Source organism: Pipistrellus kuhlii, unplaced genomic scaffold (assembly GCF_014108245.1).
Source record: "Pipistrellus kuhlii isolate mPipKuh1 unplaced genomic scaffold, mPipKuh1.p scaffold_m20_p_39, whole genome shotgun sequence".
NCBI classification, from domain to species: Eukaryota; Metazoa; Chordata; class Mammalia; order Chiroptera; family Vespertilionidae; genus Pipistrellus; species Pipistrellus kuhlii.
This window is the reverse complement of record NW_023425539.1, coordinates 1,363,721-1,382,084: the sequence shown is the minus strand read 5'-3', so window position 1 is coordinate 1,382,084 and position 18,364 is coordinate 1,363,721. Positions and strand designations below refer to the sequence as shown.

Sequence of the window (18,364 nt, the reverse complement as noted above, 5' to 3'; positions counted from 1 at the left end):
GCACCCCTGGCCCAGCAGGGCGGGAAGGGGGGCCGACCACGGACGGGCGGACAGACAGATGCGGAACAGTGTGTGGATATCATGGCAGTTCCTTTATTACATTAGCTGAGGCCATCTGTGCCAGTCTCTGGGAGGTAGGTAGTCAGCTCTCCATTGCTGATGGGGAAACTGAGGCTCAGAGAGGAAGCACTTGTATCTGACCCGAGAGGCTTAGCTCAGAGATACCGGGAAGGAAGGTAGGCTGAACTCCCAGTCCTGCCCTGGCTCAGGCCAAGACTGGGAAAGAGCCCGGGAGGGCTGGGCCGGAGGGAGTCCTGTTCCCATCTGAGGTCACATCCACCCGCAGTCAGACTCCACAGTCAGGCGCGGGGGCACCTGAGACCCCGGACAAAGGTGTTCAATGAGAGCAAAACAGGGCCGGTCAGGGGCTGCCCACGGGCTCCACATGGGGTTGCTGTGGGGCCTCCTCTTCGCCCCCTGGCTCGCTGGGAGCTGCGCTGCTGGTCTGAGCTTCATGGGCCTCTGCTCCGCCCCGATAACACAGGCCAAAGCTGGGGGGAGAACCCAGGGTGTCGGAGAGAAGCAGGAAGGGAGGGGCGTGCTCAGGGCTCAGGACAGCAGGGTGGGCATCAGGGGAGTAGGAAAGGGGATGCTGAAAAGAACCCAGGGGGGCCTCTTCCTCTCCCCCCAACATACAAACTCTGTATTCTGGACTCAGGGGGTGGGGGGTGGTCTTCCTTATCGCTGGAGAGCAGGAGCCAGGAGCCATCCTCGTCGTCACTGAGGCAGAGTGGAGAGGAAAGAGGAGAGGGTCATTGATCAAGGCCAGGAGGGCCAATGGGAACGCAGCTATGGTTAGCTTTCTGCGTGGCCCAAGGGACAAGCAGGGGGAAAACAAAGTGACTACAGGGTCCCCCAAGCTGGAGGGGACACTGGGGAGATGAAGGACATCTTGAGACTTTTATTTTATAGGCTGATGGACAGCAGACCTCTGACAAGGCTGCAGCTATAGTCTTTATTATTTATTTTACTTACCAGATTACCTATTTATTATAAAAGGTTATAGCTCAGTAACAGCCAGATGGAAGAAGCATCCTTCCACCCTGCTGTCCTGAGCTCTAAGTGCACCCTAAGTTTTATTTTATTTTTTAAAAATATATTTTATTGATTTGTTTACAGAGAGGGATAGAGAATTAGAAATATTGATGAGAGAGAATCATCGGTCAGCTACCTCTTGCACACCCCCTACTAGGAATGTGCCTACAACCAAGGTACATGCCCTTGACCAGAATTGAACCTGGGACCTTTCAGTCTGCAGACCGATGCTCTATCCACTGAGCCAAACCGGTTTTGGCAGCACCCTAAGTTTTAAAGGGTGAGGTATGGGGAAGGCGCACAGGGCTTCCACGCCCTCTGCAGGCCCGCCGTGAGTCTGCATCTCCATGCGGCCACTAGCACAGGAGCTCTTTGAACCCAGGCCTTTTGGCTTCCTGTGAAGGTCTCTACAGCTACGGTCTCACTCCTCTGACATACAGCCAGGACAGGGAACTGAAGAAGGAATGTGGAGAAACAGCATTAGCAGGATTCTTCAGCAGGAGGCGCAGCAAGCATGGCAGGTGGGAGCAGTGCGATCCAGAGAGAACGATACAGAGAGAACGGTGGCAGGCTCAGGAATGCAGGCTCAGGGGGTGACCAGGCCAGATCGCTCAGGAATGCAGGCTCAGGGGGTGACCAGGCCAGATCGCTCAGGAATGCAGGCTCAGGGGGTGACCAGGCCAGATCGGCAGGCCCAAGGGTTGACCAAAGCAGAACAGCATGTTCAGCGGGGCAGTCCAGTTAGTAGGCTCAGGCCAGAGTAGCAGACTCTGCCAGGCAGCCTGGGTCAGCAAGCTCAACAGGGTGACCAGATGGGTCAGCAGACTTAGGAGGTGGCTAGGCAGGCTCAGGGGTGACCAAGACAAGACTAGGTCAGATTGGCAGGCCGGAGGAGTGACCAAGGCAGAATGGCAGGCTCAGTAGGGCAAGCTGGAAGCAGGCTCAAGGGGTGACCAGGCCAGTTTAGCAGGTTCAAGAGTGACTAGACTAGCCTGGCCGGATGTGGCTCAGTAGTTGAGTGTCAACCTATGAGCCAGGAGTTCATGGTCAGGGAACATGCCTGGGTTGTGGGCTCATTCCCCAGTGAGGGGCGTGCAGGAGGCAGCCGATCGGTGATTCTGTCTCATCACTGATGTTTCTCTCTCTCCCTCTCCATTCCTCTCTGAAATCACTAAAAATATATTATAAAAAAAAAAAAAAAAGAGTGACTAGACTAGTGTTAGGTTCAAGGGGGTGACAAGGCTGAGATAATAGGTTCAGTCTGAGAAAAAAGGATCAAAAGATGATCAGGCTGGGTCAGCAGGCTAACTACGGTGACCACAATAGGTCAACAGACTTCGGAGGTGGCTGGGCTGGGGTAGAGCATGGCCAGGCTGACCATGCTCTACGGAACGAGGGAGGGCGGTCTGGCTCAGTGAGAACAAAGGCAGGGACTCACCTGCTCTCCGCTTCCTCCGGGGTCCCTAGCATCTTCGCCTTGATCTTCTTCCGCTGCTTCCTGACAGCCACCTTCATGGCTTCCAGGAGAAGCCCCGGGACCCTGTGGTCTGCGAGCAGCTCCCTGCAGAGGAGGAGAAAGGGCAGGGGAAAAGTGACGGGGATACCAAAAGTCAGCCTCACACCAAAGTACCCTTTTTTAAGACACTTTGCCTAATACCCCTCAAACGTTAGCTGAGGTGTCACACCGCCTAGGAATCCTTCTCTGACGGGCCGCTGTGGCTGCTGTGACCCTTTGCACCGCCTTCCCCTCCCCTCCCCTCCCCTCGTTTGGCTGGAGTTCCAGGAAGGCAGGGGCTGTGTGACTCCTGTCCTCCCTGGGCCCAGCTCAGTGCCTGGCGTATGTCACTGTTTTTACACCAGTGAGCCAAAGAATGAGGCAGGTGACCCGAGGCCCAGGAGCAGGTGTGGCTGTAGCCCCTCAGCTGCCCAGCTCCTGCCCAGCTCCTGCCCGGCGCCCTCACCGCTGGAAGTAGGCCAGCTCCTCCTTCAGCAGGAACACGTTGGTTTTGAGCTCGTTCCGCTCCTGAAGGATCTGCTTAAGCTCCTCTCGACTGAAGCCGCTCTCCTCTGCGCTGGAGGGACACTGTGCCTGCGTCAGGGAGGCTTGGTCAGAGGGGTGGCCCTCTGCCCCTGGGTCATCACGGTAACTCTAGAGGGCATGCCTGGCAGGGAGACTGGGGAGACAAGGGGCCCCCACAACAGATGACAGACCAGTGCTCTAGATGAGGGTGGGACAGAGGCCGCTGGGGGGACATACTTGTGTGCCACCTGCCAACTTCCCATTGCACCTGCTGCGCAGCACAGCACACTTCCCGGCGCCCACCCTTGTGAGGATTGGGGAGGGTCCCTGACCTCAGCGGGCACTCACGGGGTCCTCCGAGGTCCCCGGGCCTCCTGGTCCTGCGGTCGCCAGCTCAGGCTCCTGCCTCTGTGCGCACCCAGGACTCCCGGCCGGGTTCCGTGCCTGATCCTGAGCCAGCTCCACCATCCCTTCCCGCTCGCTCTCGCGGTCCCGTGCGGCCCGCAGCTGGGCTTGCACCGCGGCCAGCTTGTGCCGCAACTCTGCATTCACCAGCAGGAGGCGCTGCAGCTGCTCCTGCAACTGGGGGCGGAGCATGCGGTAGGGCCGGTGGGCGGGCGCCGAGGGAGTTCCGCCCGCCCCGCCCCGCCCCGCCCCGCCCCGCAGCCTCTCCCGCCCTCACCGCCTCGGTCTCCTGGCTGCGCTGCTGCAGGTCCCGGCTGTGCGCCCGGAGTTCGTCCCGCTGCCGGTCGGTCACTTCCTTGAGCTGCCGCAGCAGAGCGCGCTCCTCTGGGGAAGGGTCGTGCTCAGCGGCGGCCCGGGAGGGGGTCTCGGGCGGCCCGCCCCCGCCCTGGCCCGCACTCACCCTGCGGCCCGCGGCGCAGCTCTCGGCGGAGGTGCTCGTTCTCCTCCCGCAGCCGCCGCAGCTCCAGCTCGGCCTGCTGCGCCGACACCTGCAGCTGCGAGTCCAGGCTCTCAGGCTTAGGCCCCCGGCGACCCCGCGGGCGGCAGAGGGCGGGGCAGGGACTCACCGAGTCGGGGGCGGGCCCCACGGCAGCCTTTTCCAGGAGCTCCAGCGCGCGCACCACCAGCGGCACGAGTCCCGCCGCCGCCTCGGGCCCGAAGCGGCGCGCCAGCTCCTGCAGCTCGGTGCCCAGGGCCCCCGCCAGATGGTACACGAGCTCTGCGGCCGTCTCAGCCCCCGCGGCCACTCGAGGCCTCCAGCCATGCTCCCCAGGCGCCGCCCTCCTGGGCTCCATGTCCCCCGAAGGCCAAGGGCTGCGGCAGTCACCGCCCCCACCCCTAACTGGGGCAGGAAAAAGCCAAACAGTTCCCGCCCAGGAAGCAGTTCAGGGCAGGAGAGGGTGGGGTAGAAGCGTCGGGGAGGAGCGACTAAAGAAAACAGCCTGGGGGAAGGAGACCTTGTCCTGGCCCCCTGGGCCCTGTCCGGTTCAAGTCCCCAAGGTCACAGGAAGCAGGAAAGCCAGCCTCCAGCCAGGCGTCCAAGAGCTGAGGGTCAGGGCTGTAAGTGGTCACTTTGTCAAGCCCTCCCCGGTGCCCAAGCCAGGCTCCACCCCTGTGCTGGAGTCATGGGCCCCACTGGGCCGCCAACCCACAGGGCAAGAGGTGAGGTGAGGAGTCACTGGCCTTTGCCAGAGCCAGCTGTCCAGGCATGTGCCTGTGCCCTGACCAGGAGTGACAGAAAGCTTAAAGGGCCAGGCAGGCATCCTAACTATAGAGGACAAGTCACAAGCTCCCAGGCCCAGGAAATGGCAACTGCTCTAAGGGATGATTTGCAAGTATTTTGGAGCAAGATTGGCAAATGTGGTCAAGGTGGTAGGTATGTGAAAGCCCAACCCCCATATCTGTTCCCAGCGTTTATGGGAGAGTTAGCCCCACAACCCCTGAGGGGTCCTCCTTTCCCTTCAAGGCAGAGTCCAGCTACCCGCCAATTCTACACTCAGAATTGGAGCTCGGAGGGGAAAAAACTCAAACTCCGATTTATACAAAATTTATTATACTCCGGTCAGGATCACAGGAGTCAACAACACAACAACACGCACAAAATAGAGGGGGAAAAGGGCAAGCTGATGAATGTCACCAGCTAGTCTGCGAGGGGAGGGAGTCTGAAGCAGGAGGTGGACAAAGCTAGGCGTAGAGGTCCTCTCGGTCCGCAGAGTAGACCTCCCCCTCCTGCAGGAGGGCGAAGTTGAGGAAGTGGGACGGCCTGTGCACCTCGTGGTAGAACTCTTTGGGGTTTGCCAGCTGCAGCTCATACTTCATGTTGGGATCATGCCGTACACCTTGGAGTAGATAAAAACGTCTAAATTGACAAGGTCCACCTCTCACCCAGCTGGGCCCCTGGCCATCTCCAAACCAGAGTCAGGCTCCAAGGATGTTGACCACCCCCTTCCCTGTGTTTCTCCGCTTACCCATAAAGTTGTAATTCCATGAGGACTGGGCAGGGACCATAAAGAAGCCGAGGAAGCGGTCCGACAGCAGCATCTGGACCCTCTCGTAGTGCGAAGGGAGGTAGCCCTTGGGGTTGTTGCCCTTGTCTGTGTTCTGGCGGCCCCATTCATAGCCACTGGGGGTCAGCTTGTAGGCTGTCAGTGTGCAGGAGCCTGGTGTGAAGCTGAAAGAGGGATGAGGATAAAGTCAGAGCTTAGGCCACCATTCTGGGACCCGGCCTGCAATGCTGGCCCATTCATCCTTTCCATGGGGGCTCAAGCCCACCTGCAGGTGATGATGATGGTTTTCTCGCCATCCCAAGATGGGTTGTCAGCCATGATCTTGGCGTGGGTGGTGACATCCTGGGGCGATAGCTGGGGGGACTCATTGGGCTGAGTGTGGATCCATCCTAAGGGTTCCATCTCCTATAGGCAAAGAGCAGTAAAAGACTATTTAAAGCCCTATCCGCAGACAGGAATCCCACGTCTGCCTTCCCTCCCCTCCCCTGGCAGCAGAAAACCCCCATTAACCTTGAGATATTCATGCTGGGGCAGCTGGCTAGGCAGGTGCACAGTCTGGTGGGTACCCCACTGTGGTACCATCACGATGCAGCGTATTTCCTTCACTTGGGGGTTATCTGGTGGGCTAACCCCATACAGGTATCCTGCAATCTGGAGACAAGGAGATCCAGAGTCAAAATGATTCTTAGTACCAGCCTAGACCTGGGCTGTTAGCCCTGTTCCCTTCCCTTCCTTAAGAACAAGAGTTTCTCAAAATGTGGTCAGAACCTCTCACACTGGAATCACCTGAGACCCGGCTGGTGTGGCTCAGTGGTTGAGTGTCAACCTATGAACCAAGTCACGTTTGATTCCTGGTCAAGGCACATGCCCAAGTTGTGGGCTCAATCCCAGTGGGGGCATGCAGGAAGCAGCCAATTGATTGATTATTCTATCATTGATGCTTCTATCTCTTTCTCTCCCTCTCCCTTCCTCTTTGAAATAAATAAAAACGTGTTTGTTTGTTTGTTTGTTGTTAAAAAAAAAGAATCACCTGGATGCTTGGTCACATTAAATATGGACCTTATCTCAAATGACCCCATCAGAATCTCAGTGGCGGCCAGGAATCTGCACTGCTCCCAGTTGACTTAAGTATAGTATCCATAAACAAATGAAAACTTCTTTAAAACCAACAATAGGTGGTATTTTAACTTCTACAAAGTTAAGAGGACCTGTGCTCTTATAAATCACCCACACAGGATATTAACAAACTTTTCAAACTCATCAAACAGGTCATAAATGGTGTTTCAGAACACATGAATTTCCCTGGTTACTAGTAAAGATGAGCATTTTTTCATATTTTATTTGCCATCTGTAGTTCCTTTTCTGAACTACATCTGTATTCTTTTAGTTATCTTTAAAAAATCAACTTCTGAGAATGCCCTATTCTAGATACTAATCCATTATATCTATGGTTCTGAAAATAATTTATGTTTTTAGGGTATCTGTTGTGGTACCCTTTGACAGACACACACATTATTCATTTTGATTGTGGTTTTGTGCTTTGTGTCTTATTTAGAGGGCTATCCCAAAACTAAGGTGATAAATGTTTTTTTCTAATATTATGCAGTTTATTTAGTATTTTACATTCCGATATTTATTCCACCTGGATTTTATTTTTTTAAGTGGTGTGAGGTAGGGATCTAGATTCCTTTTTCTGACTGCTTCAATATCATAAGGCATCCTAATCTACAGACTTGATATCCCATATTTATTATATGCACATGAATGTTTCTGTATAGATGCTATTCTCTTAATTGCCATAACTTTATAATGTTTTGCTATCTGGTGGGAGTCAAAACCCTCCTTACTGTTTTGGCTATCCTATATAATAAAAGAGTAATATGCCAATTGTCCACTAAACCAGGAGTTGGACTAGAGTTCGACCAGGGGGCAGGGCTGGCCCGCCAACCGCCCTCAATCCCCCAGGCCAGATCAGCCCGATCTGGGTGGGGCAGGCCAGGCTGGACTCCACCCATGCACAATCTCATGCACCAGGTCTCTTGTCCTTGTATATTTACTTTTCCATGAATCTCGAAGCCTCAAGTTCCAGGAAACCTTAGGTGAGTTGTAGATACATAAAATGTTTGGCTAACACCGTGGCCCAGCTGAGCACACTTACTCACTTGAGCCCGAAGGTCAGATATGCAGATGAACTTCTTAAGCACATTCTTGGGAAGGATATAGGTGTAACCAGTCTCCTTGATGTCATCAGATGAAACATAGATGTGATTGGTCCTTAGGTGCAGATTGGCAGCAGAGATGGCCCTAAAAATAGGTAGGAATGTCAGCATTTCTCAACCCAAGCACTGTAAGTAGCCCAGCAGGCCCTTCCATCACTACCCTTTCGGCCCCTTACAGTACCTGACCCTCCATTCCGTTTTGGATGAGAAAGTCTGGGTCTCATAGTTGCTGGTGGTGGAGGTGATGATCTCATCCCCGTGCTTGTTCACAGTACGAGTCTGTGTTGCAGTCAACTGTGACTGTTCCTTGGTCTGCTTCTCGATCTCGGCTATCTGCTGACGCTGCTGCGACGGTGCTGAGATCTCCATGCCCAGGATGATGTCTCGAATTTCCGATTGTGTCAGTGATGCCACATTCACGCTGTGGGGACAGTGTGGGTCACAAAAGGATCCCTTCCCCTCGGTCACTTATGCCTCAATGGCGAGAATGTAACTTGGTGGTATATGGGAACCCATATTATCTCAGACACCCTGCGAGTGGCACTTTAAAGTTTGCCGCACCCCAGCATGGCCCTGTGCAGGTGCACTTTTCAGCCAGGCTCAAACCTGCTCAGCATCCACACCTCCCATTTTTCCTTGATAAGAAGTGCCCTAGCGCAGGACAATTCTCAAAAACCGAAACCCTGAAACATGTTCTTAGAGCTGGTACTGTCAGTCAACCTAGGGGATGCTTGAAAATCTACAGACATCTTTGGTTCCCACAATAACAGGGAAGGAGAAGGAAGGAAGGTATGTGTGTGCTGTTAGCAGTGGTACCTCTGGGCCTGGGATGTTAAAACTTCCTGTAATGATGGACAGTAAAGAAATGCCCTGCTCAAAATGTCAATAGTGCCTCCACTGAGAAACAATGCCCAAGAGTCAGAATGAAGCCCCCAAACACAGATTCTTCCTTCACTATCTGAAGACAATGTCTTCCTTTCTTCTATACCCAATTCCCAGGACAATTTCTTTTTTTTTTTTTTTTTTTTTTTTTTTTTTAAACTATTTCACCAGTTTATTTTTTTTAATTTTTATTTTTTAAATATATTTTATTGATTTTGTACAGAGAGGAAAGGAGAGAGATAGAGAGTTAGAAACATCGATGAGAGAGAGTCATCGATCAGTTGCCTCTTGCAAACCCCCTACTGGGGATATGCCCGCAACCAAGGTACATGCCCCTGACCGGAATCGAACCCGGGTCCCTTCAGTCCCCAAGCCGATGCTCTATCCATTGAGCTAAACCGGTCCCGGCTCCCAGGACAATTTCTTGAGAAACAACTAAGGCTAAATGTTTCAAAAACCCCAGAAACTGCCCAGTTTTGCTCAGTGGATAGAGCATCGGCCTGCAGACTGAAGGGACCTGGGTTGGATTGCAGTCAAAGGCACATATGCCCAGGTTGTGGACTCAATCCCCAGTAAAGGGACAGCCAATCAATGATTCCCTTTCATCATTGAAATTTTATCTCTCCCTCTCCCTTCATCTCTGAAATCAATAAAAATATCAACACACACACACACACACACACACACACACACACACACACACAGAAACCGTATGCTATATCACTTATTTCACCCTTTTTGTCTCTTCCATCTGCCTCTCCGACCCAATTGCTCACTTGTTTTTCTTGCCGTAGTCGGCCAAGATGAGATCCTTGAGCTGCACCTCCACTTTAATCCATTCCTCGTCAGTCAGGGTGGGCCAGATGTGGTGTGGTTCTGTAATGGTAGTCTTGTCTGGCTTCAGGATCACCTTTGCCCGGTCATTGTTCACATGCAGGGCACGCAGAATCAAGATGAGGCGGGAGAAAGCCTGGAAAGACATGAGGCCAGACACTTAATGTTCTTTCCCTTCCTGGATCCTACTCTGTCTTGTAACCCAGGAATTGATTTCAAATTCTAAGGTGCTACCCGCTACCCCCTAACCATGAATCAACTTGATATGCAGAGCAGAGTCTCTGTCCACACGCTGAAGATGTGAGAATGGCCCGCATAAGGGGCCTGTGGTTAAAACAAGGCACAAGATTTTCTCGTGGCCCCAAACCCACTCCTCTTACAGTGTCCTCTTCATGAGTTAGCTTCATACCGTGTAAGATGAGATAGTCTTGAGCCAGTCATCATAGAGGTTAAAGAGAACCATCTGGGGCTCAGTGGCTTTCAGGATGAGGTCCCCAAACTTTTCCACCTTAAGACAAGCCTGGAAGGGCAGTTGGAGCTCTGACCCTTTGATCACAATATTGGGGAAGTCCAGCAAGTGCACCTGAGACAAGATCAAATCCAAGATCAGAAACAGAGCCTGCAGGTCTCGGCTTTCCTTTCCTCTAACCTCATCCACCTCTCACCTCCAATGGATCCAGCATGCCCTTCCTGGTGACAATGATCTGCTTAGGCTGCTCCTCCACAGGGAGGGATCGGATCAGGGCAGCCACTTCCTCAGCCGTCTTCCACTTAGCCAACTAAAAAGCAAGGGAAAGAAGTAAAAATTGAGTCTCCACTCTTCCAGGTAAACCAGAAGACTCAGTCTTTAAATAATCAAACTATGTTTTTTAAAAAATATATATTTTTATTGATTTCAGAGAGGAAGGGAGAGAGAGAAACATCAATGAAGAGAGAGAATCATTTATCGACTGCCTCCTGTTTGCTCCACACTGGGAACTGAGCCCACAACCCAGGCATATGCCCTGACTGGGAATCAAACCGTGACTTCCTGGTTCATAAGTCAATGCTCAACTCCTGAGCCACTCCAGCCGGGCAGGAAGTGTCATTTTAAGAATGCTTGTTCCTGCCGAAGCCGGTTTGGCTCAGCGGTAGAGCGTCGGTCTGGGGACTGAAAGGTCCCAGGTTCGATTCCGGTCAGGGGCATGTATGTTGGTTGCGGGCACATCCCCAGTGGGGGGTGTGCAAGAGGCAGCTGGTCGATGTTTCTCTCTCATCGACATTTCTGGCTATCTCTCTCCCTTCCTCTCTGTAAAAAATCAATAAAATATATTAAAAAAAGAAAAAAAAAAAAAAGAATGCTTGTTCCTGACTCTCCCTCCAGGGAGCATGCCCGTGCTATTCCCTTCCCCCTCTTGTTTCCCTCCAGGCACCTATTTCCTAAATACCAAGGGACCCCAGGAGACTTGCAACCAGAGGAGCAATGGACAGCAGCAGTTCACCCAAGGCTAATCTCTGAACCTGTCTCCAAGGCCCCTTTCCTCTGACTCCAACGAGAGCCCAAGCAGCCCAGCCTGTTGCTGCTTCTATGCCCGTCCTTGTTTCACTGTCCTAAGTGTGTTTCTGCTGTGGTCAATAAATCATTGCTTGCTTTTCTACAAAAAATAAAAGAATGCTTGTTCCCTTTAGAAAGAGAATTTTTGGTAGCTTTGTTCAAGAGAGGTTAGAGGTAGGAGATTCAGAAAGCAGAGACCAGCTGGTAGGTAACGAAGGATCTCATACACTCTTGGACCTCCCACAGGACAATACTTCCCAAATTAAGTAATTTCGGGGAAAATTTCAAATAAGATGCCCCCAATCGTTCAGAGAAAGACTTTTTCTCTCACACCCACACCCACACGCCAAAGATTAAGAGAGAAGTTTCTACAGCCTCTGTCCTTTAACTCGCTCACCTGACCCAAACGCTTCTGTCCAGCCCACACAGACGTGTGGATTATCTTGAGAAATAGCTGCCCTGTGCGTGGGTTAAAGATGAAGATGGCTCCATTGATGGGCTTGGTTGTCAAGTTCCCTTCAAAGGTCTAAAGAATGATTACAGCAGTTAGTACAGCTGGACACAACCATCCTGCCTTCATGCCCATGCCAATATGCACACACTTGCCCCATCACCCTACGTCGGACATCCAGAGCCCCACACCCCTACACTGCTCGTATAGCCCCTCTCACCTTGTGAATAGTCACTCTGTAGACATTAGTGTCATCCACAAACCAAATGATCTGGTTGGAGAAGAGTTCCCCGTAGTTCTGAGAGGACAGGTAGGGCTCAGTGGGCTCAGAGGAGTAGAGCTGCAGCCCCTTGCGAATCCGTTCACGTAACACATACAGGGCAGGGTTTGCCTTCATGATCTTGGCCATGGCCTGCTGTATGAGAGGCTTGCTGCCTGGGAACCAGTTTCCATAGGCACTATGAAGGTGGAAGAGGCAAGAAAGTTAGACCAGACTGGTAGCTTCAGGAACAAGGCAAACTGCAACTCTACAGAGGAAGAGACTGTTGGCCAGGCTATCAAATGTCTGCTCATATACACAGAGACAGGGAAGAAAGAGTCAGCAACCCAGAGGAAGAAAGAGCCAAACCTCATTGTAGCTGGGCAAACTAAAAAAACTCGTGTATGTCAAAGTGTGGGGCTGATGGAAAACACTTCTTACCTGTGCAGGTTATAGGCCAGGTCAATGGCAATGAGCACTCCCGTGGGTGAAGGGTAGATACTCATGTTGTCGGTGGTGTAGTCCAAGAACTTGGCCCGGGCATAGCGCTCAATGTCATGGGAATCATAATCCCCCCAGCGCAACTGGATGTCAATCCAATACTTTTGAGTGGTGGTGCTGTCCATCACATCCCTGAGGGTGGAGAGAGGTTGGGAGTCCAGGCTTCCAGGAAGCCTCTGACACAACCACTAGAACTCTCAATCACTGTATCTAAAGCTTAAAACCAACCCCTCTTGCCAGTTCCAGGTCAACCAGACTCCTTAGAGAATGAGCAGACTTGGATGAGGGTGTCCATAAGATCCAGGGATAGCACCGGTTCCAAGTTAGATAGAAAAGGCAAGCGGGGATAATTCCTAAAGTAATACTACTACATAGGAAAACTAAGATTCCTGGATGCCTAGGACTGGGTCATAAGGCACTTACTTGGAGTCTGCCAGCAATGAGGGCCGGGAAACATTCCACTTATAAGAGGCAAAGAGCAGGATATCTGCACAGGAAGAGTTCATTTTATACGACTTTCGGGGGTGGATTGTCTCCTTTTGTACTGTCTCAATTTCCAGTGCATCCAGTTCCTGATCAAACACCTGGAGGCAAAGGTGGAAAGGTTATGAGTAGCTATGGAAGCCCACTAAGAATAAAAGCTTGCCGAGACCGGTTTGGCTCAATGGATGGAGCGTCGGCTTGGGGACTGAAGGGTCCCGAGTTCGATTCCGGTCAGGGGCATGTACCTTGGTTGCAGGCATATCCCCAGTGGAGGGTGTGCAGGAGGCAGCTGATCGATGACTCTCTCTCATCGATGTTTCTAAGTCTCTATCTCTCTACCTTCCTCTCTGTACAAAATCAATTATATATATATATATATATATATATATATATATATATATATATATATATATATATATATATAAAAGAATAAAAGCTTGTAGCCCTAACTGATTTGGCTCAGTGGATGGAGTGCTGGCCTGTGGGTTGGGGGTCCCAGGTTCAATTCCAGTCAGAGACATGTGTCTTGGTTGTGGGCACATCCCCAGTAGGAGATGTGTGGGAGGCAGCTGATCAATGTTTCTAGCTCTCTATCCCTCTCCCTTCCTCTCTGTAAAAAAAAACAAACACACACAATAAAATATATATATATTTTTTTTTAGAGAATAAAGGCTTGTAGAATTTAAGATAAAGTGGCACCTGGTACCACAACTCCTCATCAGAGTTTCCAGGGTAGAATTCCAATACCCAAAGGGGTGACCTAACTTTTGATGGCATCCTCTCCCCTCAATCCTAGCCCACCTGACACAAATCCATAACGATGCTCTCATGGATCTTCTGCCACAAGTGAGCGCGGAAGATCTGGATGAGAGAGATCTTCAGTGTGGGGATCTTGCCGTGCATGAAGATACCTGTCAGATCCAGCTGCACCTGAAAGCCCACGTATACCTGACAGGAAAAAGAGTGTTACATTAGAGATCAAGAGACTCAGGTCCTCAAGACACAATTAAGAAAGTACAAACACTTGTTTTTATCTTCTGATCTCCCATGTCTACCAATCACACTCACATTGGCTCGGTTGATGGTTGGAGACCACCAGAGGGTGAATCTACGGTTGGGAATCTGGTTCAACCCTGATCGCTGAGCATTAGTTAGCTTCTTCCACTTCATAGACTCCTCAAAACCACTGGCCTTCTCCCTGGGAAACAGAAGAGACCAGGCAAAGTGATGTCATGCCATCTTCCAGAGTGCTGCTGACCTCCTGGGGATGGCTGCTGGAACACATCATAGCAGATCCCAGGCACACAAGAGATGAGCTCAAAGAGTTGTAATAAATCAGTGTCGGGGAGAAGAGAATGCTCACCAGAAAAGCCCCTCCCAGGTAGGAAAGTAAGTGCCCTTGAAGAGTGTGTGTTCCAGAATGCCTTCCACACCACCCAGGGCCTGGATCATGTCTGTACGGTAGTTGTTCAGGTTCCAGAGCTTCCCATCATGCCGCTGGTGTGTCCACCAGAAAGGGTTCTGCTTCAAAACCTAGAAGGCAAGAAAAGTATGGTCACAATTCTAAGTGCCTACGTCCCAGGATGGCCACGGAGTTTCCTAATTCAGGGAAATTGTTCCATTATCCCCTCCAGGTACCTGGTACTGCTTAAAGTCAGTTCGAACACGCCAGCCCTTATCATAAGCCAATGTGTGCCGGTCCTTCTGGAAGAGGGTGTTGATTCGAGGAATGCCACGATCCCATGAATCTTCTAGATCTTCTAAGGTCAGTCGTCTGCCAAAGGAAAAAGATCAAAGTGAAGCATGCTCATATGAAGAGTGAAGCATACCTACTGACCAAGGATAAACAGGGGCAGATTTAGAACCTACTTCCTTGTCTCCATAAAAATGTCATGCAGAGTTCAAAGGTCATGCCTCCACACCCCACAGGACTGCTATGTCCTCCAAAATACTCACCTGTTCTGAGCAATGGCCTCTTGTCTCTTGAGTGCATATTCAGCCCAGACCCGCTGAGAATCAATAAACTCACTCTCCCATGGCTGTATATAGCGGTACAAGTTGGGAATCAGCTGGTCTTCTTCATGGCTCATTCCTGAACGAAAGTGTGTGATACCTACATCTGTCTGCTTGGACCACCTGTTTTGAGGGACAACCAAGATTAGAGGGGAAAAAATGAAGCCTAAAAGATAAAGAAACATCTCCTTCCCTTAAGGTCTAGCAAATTTTCAGCCCAGTCCTACCTGAGGTCAGACTGGGGGATCAGCACGTGGCCCATGGAGAGCATGCCGAGTCCACCCAACTCCTTAGGGGTGTAGAACACAACAGGGGGGAACCGACTTGGCATCTTGGAGTTGAGGCCAATCTTGATACGTGTCTGGATCTTGTTCTCACACTTCACCAGCAAGTCCAGGAGTTCCTGTGTGTTCACCACAGCCTCCCGGAAGTAGGTCATAAGGCCAATAAGAGCTGTGTTCCACTTGTTCACAATCTGAAGATGGTGGGAAAGAAATTACAGATGAGCCATTGGTTTAGGGGAAGACATGACAGACTAATTCAGTTAGTTATATTGTCCCTAGTTCTCAAGAAAGATTTCAACTTAAGGTCATCAGGGAAGTATATATAAATCAAAATCACTGGAAGATACAACTTAACACCCATCAGAGTAGCTACAAAGACCGTGACACGTGTTAGTAGAATGTGGGAAAAACAGAACGTGGGAAGGTGAAATTATATAGTTACTTTGAAAAACAGCCTGGCCTTTCCTCAAAAGGTTAAAACAGAGTTACCTTATAACCCAGCAATTCTACTCATAGGTATATGCTCAAAAGAAATGACAACAAATGTATACACAAATTTCATAGTAGCATTATTCCTAATACTCAAAAGTGGGGGGGGAAACCCAAATGCCCATCATTTGACAAATGGATATACAAAATATAATATATCCATATGACAGACTATTCAGCTATGAAAAGAACTGAAGTATTAATACATGCTAAAATATGAAAGAGGCCAGACAAAAAAGGTCACATAGACTGTATGATCCCATTTATATGAAAATCCAAAATAGACAAATCCATATAGACAGAAAGTAGATTAGTGGTTGCCAGGGACTGGGAGTAGAAACATTAGAAGTCAGTGAAAATTTCTTTTGGAAGTGATGAAAATATTATGGAATTACAGTGATACTACCGACACGATATTATGAATATACTGAAAAAGCACTCAATTGTAGACTTTAAAAATCTACAATGAAATGTGAATTTCATGCCCTAACCCTGTGGTCAGCAAATTGCGGCTCTCAAGTCACATGCAGCTCTTTGGCCCCTTGGGTGTGGCTCTTCCACAAAATATCACAGCCTGGGCGAGTCTATTTTGAAGTGGCATTAGAAGTTTAAAAATTTGGCTCTCAAAAGAAATTTCAATTGTTGTACTGTTGATATTTGGCTCTGTTGACTAATGAGTTTGCCGACCACTGACCTAACCAGTTGGGGTCAGTGGATAGAGGGTTGGCCTGAGGACAGAAGGGTCCAGGTTCGATTCCAGTCAAGAGCATGTACCTTGGTTGCGGGCATATCCCCAGTGGGTGTGCAGGAGGCAGCTAAACGATGTTTCTCTCTCATCGACGTTCCTAACTCTCTATCCCTCTCCTTTCCTCTCTGTAAAAAAATCAATAAATTGTTTTAAAAAGTGTGAATTTCATGGCTCTGTGGTTGAGCATCGAACTATGAACCAGGACATTCCGGTTCAATTTTGATCAGCCTACATGCTTAGGTTGTGGGCTTGATCCCCAATAGGGAGCACGCAGGAGGCAGCCAATCAATGATTCTCTCTCATCTTCATGTTTCTACTTCTCTCTCTCCCTTCCTCTCAGAAATCAATAAAAAAATAATTTTTTAAAAATTTACTAAGCATACTGCCGAAACCGGTTTGGCTCAGTGGTAGAGCGTCGGTCTGCGGACTGAAGGGTCCGGGGTTCAATTCCAGTCAAGGGCATGTACATTGGTTGCGGGCACATCCCCGGTGGGGGGTGTGCAGGAGGCAGCTGGCCGATGTTTCTCTCTCATCGACGTTTCTAACTCTCTCCCCCTCTCCCTTCCTCTCTGTAAAAAATCAATAAAAAATCAATAAAATATATTTAAAAAAAATAAAAATAAAAAAATAAAAATTTACTAAGCATGCAAAGTAGAAATAAATTACCCATAGCCAGAAGAAAAATCAATCAACAGAAACAGACTTAGAAACAACAAATGATGGAATTAACAGACAAGGACCTTTAAAACAGCTATCAAAAACACTTGTGCCCTAGCTGGTTTTGCTCAGTGGATAGAGCATCGACCCATGGACTAAAGCAGTGTTTTTCAACCTTTTTTGGGCAAAGGCACACTTGTTTCATGAAAAAAATCACGAGGCACACCACCATTAGAAAATGTTAAAAAATTTAACTCTGTGCCTATATTGACTATATATAAAGTAATTCTCTTGAATAGGAATCAAATAAACACAAAGAAAGTATTTTATAATTACTTTATTATGAAATATTAAGTAAACAAAATAGTGAAAAATTATAAAATTCTTGTCTTGTCTGCACCTACGGCACACCAGGCAACATCTCCCGCGGAACAGCGGTTGAAAAACGCTGGACTAAAGGATTGAAGGTTCAATTCCAGGTCAAGGGTATGTACCTTGGTTGCAGGCTCAATCCCCAGCCCCAGTCGGGGAGTGTTAGGGAGGCAACCAACAGACGTGTATCTCTCTCAGATCAATGTTTGCTTCTCTCTCCCTCCCTCTCTTCATCTCTCTCTAAAAATCAGTGGAAAAATATCCTTGGATGAGGATTAACAAAATGAAACAAAAATCTTGTACTTATGCTTGAGTATATTAAGAAAAACATGAACTTGAATGGTCCTAGATTCAATTCCAATCAAAGGCACATACCTGGGTTATGGGCTCGATCCCCAAATAGGGCGAGTACAGGAGGCAGCCGATCAATGATTCTTTCTCATCATTGATGTTTCTATCTCTTTCTTACTCTCCCTTCCTCTCTGTAATCAGTAAAAATATTTCTTTTAAAAAAAGGGGCAAACTTGATCATCTAATATTTTACTTTAACAAATCAGAGCCCTGGCTGGGTAGCTCAGTTGATTAAAGCATTGTCCCAACATGCCAAGATTGTGGGTTCCTTCCCTCGTCAAGGCACATACTTCCAAGAATCATAAATAAGTATAACAACAAATTGCTCCACTTCTAACCACTATAGTACATTCCTCTCTAACCGCTGACTCCCTCCATTACTCAGCTCTTACCTCTCACACATCTATTCCCTTGATCCCTATATTTTTTTTCCTAAGGCCTCTGGCCTCTTCTGGTCTCTTCATCCATTCCATAATCCAGGAGTCCAAAAGGGGCCAGCACCCTTAATCCCCTTGTATCCCCCAATCACTTACCACTCCACCACAGTCCTCCAGCAAAACCCCAACCCTAAATCACCAAAATCTATTCACATTCTCCATCCCATCACTGAGTAGCTGAATGCTTCTGGGAATAACTCAGTTTCCTTCATTTTCTTGAAACCCACATACAGTGAGTGTAGTTTCTTCAGCCATCTCATCATA

At 49.4% G+C, this 18,364-nt stretch overlaps 2 protein-coding genes across 7 annotated transcripts in view; both read right to left on the bottom strand.

Annotated features, from left to right (window-relative positions):
- The window catches only part of PRPF8 (pre-mRNA processing factor 8), a 46,683-nt gene that overhangs the window by 13,176 nt on the left and 15,143 nt on the right, over window positions 1-18,364 (bottom strand). The window contains exons 25-44 of one of the 2 annotated variants that reach the window (XR_004982766.2): window positions 14,990-15,237; window positions 14,706-14,885; window positions 14,388-14,523; window positions 14,113-14,282; window positions 13,818-13,947; window positions 13,551-13,697; window positions 12,690-12,850; window positions 12,207-12,398; window positions 11,727-11,964; window positions 11,453-11,581; window positions 10,187-10,300; window positions 9,931-10,104; window positions 9,464-9,657; window positions 7,987-8,226; window positions 7,749-7,890; window positions 6,097-6,237; window positions 5,852-5,991; window positions 5,548-5,750; window positions 5,152-5,418; window positions 3,977-3,981 (exon numbers count right to left, since the gene is read on the bottom strand). Coding sequence is in view for 1 of the 2 variants with exons in the window: in XM_036408627.2 (XP_036264520.1) it covers window positions 5,264-5,418; window positions 5,548-5,750; window positions 5,852-5,991; window positions 6,097-6,237; window positions 7,749-7,890; window positions 7,987-8,226; window positions 9,464-9,657; window positions 9,931-10,104; window positions 10,187-10,300; window positions 11,453-11,581; window positions 11,727-11,964; window positions 12,207-12,398; window positions 12,690-12,850; window positions 13,551-13,697; window positions 13,818-13,947; window positions 14,113-14,282; window positions 14,388-14,523; window positions 14,706-14,885; window positions 14,990-15,237 (3,234 nt within the window). In the remaining variant the exon portion in view is untranslated. Of the gene's footprint in view, window positions 1-3,976; window positions 3,982-5,110; window positions 5,419-5,547; window positions 5,751-5,851; window positions 5,992-6,096; window positions 6,238-7,748; window positions 7,891-7,986; window positions 8,227-9,463; window positions 9,658-9,930; window positions 10,105-10,186; window positions 10,301-11,452; window positions 11,582-11,726; window positions 11,965-12,206; window positions 12,399-12,689; window positions 12,851-13,550; window positions 13,698-13,817; window positions 13,948-14,112; window positions 14,283-14,387; window positions 14,524-14,705; window positions 14,886-14,989; window positions 15,238-18,364 lie in introns of those variants that run through there. The other variant, XM_036408627.2, reaches the window with a different exon arrangement.
- On the bottom strand, window positions 72-4,640 carry LOC118702586 (Rab interacting lysosomal protein). 5 transcript variants are annotated; one of them, XM_045571027.1, is made up of 8 exons: window positions 4,147-4,629; window positions 3,981-4,074; window positions 3,798-3,904; window positions 3,464-3,697; window positions 3,057-3,184; window positions 2,534-2,656; window positions 697-780; window positions 72-551 (listed from the first exon to the last, which is right to left on the bottom strand). In XM_045571027.1, exons 1-8 carry the CDS (start codon window positions 4,372-4,374, stop codon window positions 422-424), a joined length of 1,128 nt encoding a protein of 375 aa, XP_045426983.1. In that variant the 5' UTR covers window positions 4,375-4,629; the 3' UTR covers window positions 72-421. The 5 variants fall into 5 exon arrangements, with proteins under 5 accessions (XP_045426983.1, XP_045426982.1, XP_045426980.1 ...); XM_045571026.1 differs by having other exon boundaries at window positions 72-578; window positions 696-780; window positions 3,981-4,640; XM_045571024.1 differs by having other exon boundaries at window positions 3,981-4,634.

Bases quoted from the DNA above. Each gene is read 5' to 3' on its own strand.
- LOC118702586 (XM_045571024.1), bottom strand. From the start codon at position 4,374: ATGGAGCCCAGGAGGGCGGCGCCTGGGGAGCATGGCTGGAGGCCTCGA. The intron at 3,905-3,980 runs GTGAGTGCGGGC...ACCCTTCCCCAG, and splicing joins GCTGCGCCGCGGGCCGCAGG to AGGAGCGCGCTCTGCTGCGG. The intron at 552-696 runs GTATGTTGGGGG...TTCTCCCCCCAG, and splicing joins GAGTCCAGAATACAGAGTTT to CTTTGGCCTGTGTTATCGGG.